The sequence below is a fragment of the Nicotiana tabacum genome, chromosome 7 (genome assembly GCF_000715075.1).
Source record: "Nicotiana tabacum cultivar K326 chromosome 7, ASM71507v2, whole genome shotgun sequence".
Classification (NCBI taxonomy): Eukaryota; Viridiplantae; Streptophyta; class Magnoliopsida; order Solanales; family Solanaceae; genus Nicotiana; species Nicotiana tabacum.
Genome location: NC_134086.1, coordinates 155,475,300 through 155,481,872, shown reverse-complemented (window position 1 = coordinate 155,481,872; position 6,573 = coordinate 155,475,300). Strand labels below are relative to the sequence as shown.

General features: G+C 36.5%; 1 protein-coding gene across 4 annotated transcripts; it reads left to right on the top strand.

The window, feature by feature from the left end:
• The first annotated feature begins 536 nt into the window (after positions 1 to 536).
• LOC107813303 (MADS-box protein SOC1) lies at positions 537 to 5,926 on the top strand. 4 transcript variants are annotated; one of them, XM_016638552.2, is made up of 8 exons: positions 537 to 612; positions 708 to 898; positions 3,920 to 4,004; positions 4,094 to 4,155; positions 4,267 to 4,366; positions 4,770 to 4,811; positions 4,911 to 4,952; positions 5,518 to 5,926. In XM_016638552.2, exons 2-8 carry the CDS (start codon positions 717 to 719, stop codon positions 5,668 to 5,670), a joined length of 666 nt encoding a protein of 221 aa, XP_016494038.1. In that variant the 5' UTR covers positions 537 to 612; positions 708 to 716; the 3' UTR covers positions 5,671 to 5,926. The 4 variants fall into 4 exon arrangements, with proteins under 4 accessions (XP_016494038.1, XP_075074000.1, XP_016494037.1 ...); XM_016638551.2 differs by lacking the exon at positions 537 to 612 and having other exon boundaries at positions 627 to 898; XM_016638553.2 differs by lacking the exon at positions 537 to 612 and having other exon boundaries at positions 632 to 766.
• The last annotated feature ends 647 nt before the right edge of the window (positions 5,927 to 6,573 follow it).

The window sequence follows — 6,573 nt, the reverse complement described above, 5'->3', positions numbered from 1 at the left end:
TGGCCAAATTGCAAAAATCAACTTATTTTGAGAAGTATTTTTTCCAAAAGTATTTTTGACGAGAAACAGTTTGTGTTTGGTTAATTAGTTTGGAAAGCAATAATGAGCAGCAATTAGTGTTAGACCAAGATTTAAAAAATTGCTTCTAAGTGTATTTTTCTCAAAAGTGTTTTTGGAGAGAAGCTACTTTTTTCTGCTTCTCCAAAATTGTTTCTGTTTCTCCTCAAAAACACTTTTTTTCCTTCCAAAAGTTTGGTCAAACACCTCAATTTTTGGCCAAAAGTGCTTTTGACAAAAAAAAAAAAACACTTTTGGCCAGAAAGAAGTTTGGGCTTGTTTTAAGCGACCTTTAAGTCAAAATAGCTTTTAAGCCATAAGTTAGGAATTCTAAATTTTGACTTTTGGCTTGTTTTTGTCATTTTAACTTAAAAATACGTTTTTAAAAACACCTTTTTACTTTATCCAAACACTACAAAATGGTTTAAAAGTCATTTTGGCTTAAAAACACTTAAAACAAACCAATCCAAACGGTCTCTATACTCTTTTCCTCATTCTTCTATTTGATGTTTTCTGTCTTCCTCAAATAATATCTTTTCTTGTTTATATATATTGGTAATTGTTAATAATGTTCCATTCTTCAGAATTTTCTTTATATCAAGGTAATTAATTGCTTTTTCAATCCTTTCTTCTTTCATTTGTGTACTCAGAAGGGAGAGATGGTGAGAGGAAAAACTCAGATGAGGCGTATAGAGAACGCGACAAGCAGGCAAGTCACTTTCTCTAAACGCAGAAACGGTTTGCTAAAAAAAGCATTTGAACTTTCAGTACTATGTGATGCTGAGGTTGGATTAGTTATATTTTCTCCAAGAGGAAAGCTCTATGAATTTGCCAGCTCTAGGTACCACCATCTCTTTCTTACTTTTCCTTATCAAACCTACATGTCAAAGATTGCATTTTTCTTTTCTTTCAGCTCGCATCAGATCTAATCTTGTACGGACCTGGAAAATCCTGAACAAAAAGTGATGATGTAAATGATCTATGTTTAGATATGGATGTAGATTCCAATTAGTTTCATTTAATACTTAAAGAAGGGAGCGAAATACAAATTTAGGAAGTTGACTGACATTCTGTCTTGTCTATCTAATTCAAGAAGAGGTTCTTCACAAACATAGTTGCAGTAATAGCTTCTCCAAGCTAAGATTTCATGATCAAGAGCCTTGGTACTGTCCTTAACCTAGTTAAAAGATTCATCTTCAATGAGATTTTATTACCAAGATAATGATACTCATTTATCAATGCAATTTTGTTCCTATAACCTAAAAAGGAAATAGTCATGTTAATCTCTTATGACCAAAGATTTTCTTGGAGTAATCAGAAGCAGTTGAAGTTCAAACTATATATGCTCCTCATCTCATGTGTGGTTTAAAGTTTAAAGGGGCCCTTTGGTTCAAGGTATTAGGTGAATTATCCTGGTATATAAGTTTTGGGATTAAATTTATCTTGTGTTTGATTGAGGATATTAACTAATATCGGTATTATTTTTATAGCAAAATCTTGGTACATCTTATTCTATATACATAAGGTGGAATATGCTATCCATCTTTTAATCATAGTTTTAATTTAGATTATAATTAATCCTTGAATGGCCCCTAAATATTTCTCGTTTGGGATTAAAACTAATTACTATCATCAAAGTTACTGTTACACATAAACTTGATTATAGAATAAGCATATATTCATCAAACTGACAAAGTAAATATGCTGAAGTGATTAACTGACAAAGTTTAAAGGAAGCCAAGTCTGCCTGATTTGTTTAGAATAATGGTAAATTAGAGGCGTCTCTTGTGAACTTCAAAAGTTTTAAGTATGAGAGCCAGTTGTCAAGTTAGTAATAGCTACTAGTACTTGATTTTATGCTCCCTGTCTTGTTTGGTAAAGGCTATACTCTTGGGCTGTTTCCTTTATTACACACCTTAAGAATCTTTTGGGCAGAACTATTTTGTACGGAAACCAATCCACAACGTTGCAGATCCCAAATCACTATGTGCCCTTTGAATATGATATTATTCTGTCGGTAAAATCTTCCATGCTAGTACTTTCTTTTCTTTGTGGTTAGTGTTTGAGTCGAGAATATCCATGTTATTACCCGCTAATTACTGCATCCCTAAACCATGTCAAGGAGACATTAAATTTGACAACCTAATAAATGTATATACCCCAAAGGCATGCTTCCACAACAGCAAACACAGAAACAAAATGAGAAGCCACACATAGTTTTATTTTTATTTTTTATATAATGGTATTGTCTGGATCACCTTATGTGTAGCTTTATTATATTCTATGGAATTACCTGCTACTTTCCACTTGTGTAGATACTGTGTATTTCCACTTGCATAGATACTATGTATTTCCGTCCACCAAAATTTGGGTATATGAAAAAAGAATCATCAAATGCTTTTGTTGTGTGAATATATAACCTTAATTATACATAAAGAAATAAAATTTCCTTCAAGTTCTTTTTTTTCCGGTCCAAGAGGGTACTACTCCCTCTAACAATATTCCATTTTATATGAATATGTTACTATTTGAGAAACAATAACATACCCCAGTATTAGCCCACATCGTGGGGTCTGGGGAGGGTACTGTGTACGCAGACCTTACTCCTACCTTATGAGGATAGAGAAGTTGTTTCCAATAGACCGTCGGCTCAGGAAAGCATAAGCACTATATTAATAAAAATATAGATAAGAAGGGACAGTACAAAAACCCATATAAAAGCAAAATAAAAACAACAAGATAATAAGGTGATCAACAATGAAAGAAAACAACGGTTAGTCATAAAAACCTACTACCAACATAAGTGAGACTGCGTGCCAATACTACTGTCATGAATACTCTAGATTACCTACTTTACTACCATAATCCTCGATCCCCATACATTCCTATCAAGGGTCATGTTCTCGGTCAGCTGAAGCTGCGCCATGTCTTGCCTAATCACCTCTCCACATCTCTTCTTTGGCCTACCTCTACCTCCCCGTAGGCCCTCCAATGTCAACCTCTCACACCTCACCGGAGCGTCTGTGCTCCCCCCTATGTTGCTCGGACTCTTCGAAAATGTGGCAGGATACGTGTCGGATCTTCCAATAGTAGTGCATTTTTGAAGGATCCGACACGGGTGCGGCTATATTTTGGAGAGTCCGTGCAACATAGGCTCCTCCTACTCGCATGACCAAATCATATGTTGCGCTTCTCGCATCTTGTCCCCAATAGGGGGCCACACTCACCTTTTTGTGAAACATCATTTTTGATCCTATCTAACCCGGTGTGCCCGATCTATCTCAATATTCTCATATCTGCTACCTTAATCTTCTGAATATGAGCGATCTTGGTTGGCCAACACTCAGCCCCATACAACATCGTTGGTCTTACCACCATTCTGTAGAATTTACCCTTGAGAAATTAAACAGTATTTCTTTGGATTATGATTTTCTTAAACTCTTCTTAAATATTTTGAGTAATTAACTATATATGCTGACTCATGCATTAGCAACAAGTTGATGCAGTCATTAATTCGAATTGGCTTAAAGAGCAGTCCAGTACACTAAGTTCTCGCTATGCGCAGGACCCGGGTAATTAAAGACCGGACCGTAATGGTCTATTGTTCACAACCTTAACCTACATTTATGCAAGAGACTGTTTTTACGCCTTGAACCCGTGATCTCCTGGTCACCCTTCATTCATATTGGCTTATGGTAAAATATTGGCCACCTTCCAATTTTGACCAAATATTAACTATCTCAGGAGTACTGCGAAGGGTACTTATGTTCTTATTACAACAATTGTTTGTATTTAGCTCCTTTAATTTGTTGGTCCCTGTTCAAAAGAAAAGAAAGAAAGATTAATAGGGAGAAATTGGCAGCATGCAGGAGATAATCGAACGCTATAAGAGGCATTCTAAAGACAAATTTCTACCTGAAAACCAAGCAGTGGGATACAATATGCAGGTTTGTGCCTTTTTTATGACTCCTTGGCAATTAGTTTTTTGCAAAAAAACGTAAAATCCAGACTTACTATAGCTTATACAAAAATGCAGCATTTGAAGCATGAGACAGCAAGTTTGATGAAGAAGATAGAACTTCTTGAAACATCTAAAAGGTTCAATTAAACCCTATCTCAGAAGCTATTTCATTTTAACATTTTTCTTTTTCCTTTCCCAGTAATTAACACTTAAGGCCGCCCTTCTAAAACAAATGGAATTTGCAACAGGAAACTCTTGGGAGAAGGTTTAGGGTCCTGTACCCTAGAAGAATTACAGCAAATAGAAAAACAGTTGGAGCGGAGTGTTAGCGCCATCCGGGCGCGAAAGGTTTAATTCTTCTTACAACCCCCAAGCAATGATCTATTCAATTCACTATTCGAGTGTGCAACTGTTTCATCTAAAAGCTTAAGCCGTTAGATAGAGCTCACGCTTACAACTACAACCCATTATAATCCCACTAGTGGGGTCTGGGGAGGGTTGTATGTACGCAGACCTTACTCCTACCCTAGGATAGAGAGGCTGTTTCCGATAGACCCTCGACATCCTTCCCTTCAAGAACTCCCCACCTTGCTCTTGGAGTGACTCGAACTCACGACCTCTTAGTTGCAAGTGGAGGGTGCTTACCTCTTGGTTAGATATAGCTCACGCTTATTTACTTTATTTTTTGTTCAACATTTGCTTCCAAAGTTCCTATGAATTTTAGGGAACTTGCTATCTTTTCTTTTTTCAGATGAAAGTCTTTAGGGAACAGATGGAAAGATTGAAAGCAAAGGTGAGGCTGCAATGATTGACTCTAAGCATGATTTTCTTGCTTCTTATGCTTTAAGTAACTTACTAATTGTTTGTTTCATGCGTTCTGTCTAATATCCAGGGGAAAGACCTTGCAGTTGAAAATGCAATGCTGAGGGAGAAGGTATATATCTTTATGTAACAGCCCAGCCCGCTAGTGATATTGTCCGCTCTAGGCCTAGGCCCTCACGGGTTTAAAACGCGTCACTAGGGTCTAAGGCTTGTTAACTTATATACCCAGCATCCCTATTGTGTTTTGCCGATGTGAGACTCTGTCTAAAGTCTGGAATGTTACATTTAGGTCACAAATATTTGAATACATATCCATTGGCACAATATGAAGGGCGGCTTTGGCGTAACATATAAAGTTGTTGTTATGTGACCAGGAGGTCACGGGTTAGAGCCATGAAAACGTCTTACAGAAATGCAGGGTAATAAGGCTGCGTACAATAGACCCTTGTGGTCCGGCTCTTCCCTGGAGCCCGCGTATAACAGGAGTTTAGTGCATCGGGCTGCCCTATTATATCCATTGCCACAGAGCGTAGTGATATTTCTCGCATATTGATTTAAAATTCTAAATCTGCATGATGCCTCTATCAACCTAATTGTGTTTTCTTTTATCTGAGTCACTCTATAAGTATAAACTTAGGCGATAAGTCATACTATAATTTGTTTTACGTTTGTTTTAGTTTGGAGGTCTTCAACAGAGACAAACATCAAGCGGAGAGAAGGAAGGAGAAGTTATTTGTATAGAGGGAGGTAGCGATAAATCGGATGTGGAGACAGAATTGTTTATTGGACCACCTGATGAATGTAGAATAAGGCGTCCCTTACAGAACTGATCATATATAGGTGAATTAGTTTTGGAGTACTATCCCTTATCTGCAGTTTAAATGTATAAACTTTGACCAATTATCGAATATTATTACCTGCTAAATGATTTTTGTACTCTCGCCAGCAATATATAGGCCTTATAAGTGGTTAATTTTCTCTCTTAGGCGCAGCTGATGGACCTTTGATCACTTCTGTACTTGGAATGTGTATTATATTTCCTTTGACATTATTAATCAATAAAGCTCCTTTCTTTATGAAGTTCAACACACTTTCACATTGTGTTTTCTTTAATTTATCTACTTATAGTTAATTAGTGATGTCGCAAAATTTTATTCGTAAATAATATATGAGCTTTCTATTTGTAATTTTACGTTGTCTTTTGGTCATTCTATATATACCTCACAACCTAACACCTTTGTAAAATAAAAATATTGTCCAATATAATATTTGTGTACGATTTTTATAATATAGGGGGTGTAGGTGATTGATTTTAAAATGCAAGGTGCGATATGCAAATGAATCATATTAGGGAGGTGTTTAAGGCCTCATTTGTTTGCACTTAATGGAGGTCTGAATCTTAATCATTCAGATCTCAGACATTAAGTGCGTTTGTTTTTAAAGTCTGAATCTTAATTATTCAGATCTTAATCATTAAGTGTGTATGTTTTTTTTTTACTTCACAACCACTTAATGGGTGTGAATAGATCTGTATGATTAAGATCTATAACAGAGACTTAATTTCATTAAGATGCCATCACATATTCATTATTAACTGCCGCCACCGCCTACCATTATCAACTACCAGTATGCCACCACCACCACATACTCAACCACCACCACCATCCCCACTTCCACCACGACCACGCCACCATCATCCTCAATTATAGCCGCCACCATTATCGACCAACACC

Coding starts and splice junctions, on each gene's coding strand:
- LOC107813303 (XM_016638552.2), top strand. CDS start 717: ATGGTGAGAGGAAAAACTCAGATGAGGCGTATAGAGAACGCGACAAGC. Junction 4,156..4,266: donor CTTCTTGAAACATCTAAAAG/GTTCAATTAAAC, acceptor AATTTGCAACAG/GAAACTCTTGGGAGAAGGTT. Junction 4,953..5,517: donor ATGCAATGCTGAGGGAGAAG/GTATATATCTTT, acceptor CGTTTGTTTTAG/TTTGGAGGTCTTCAACAGAG.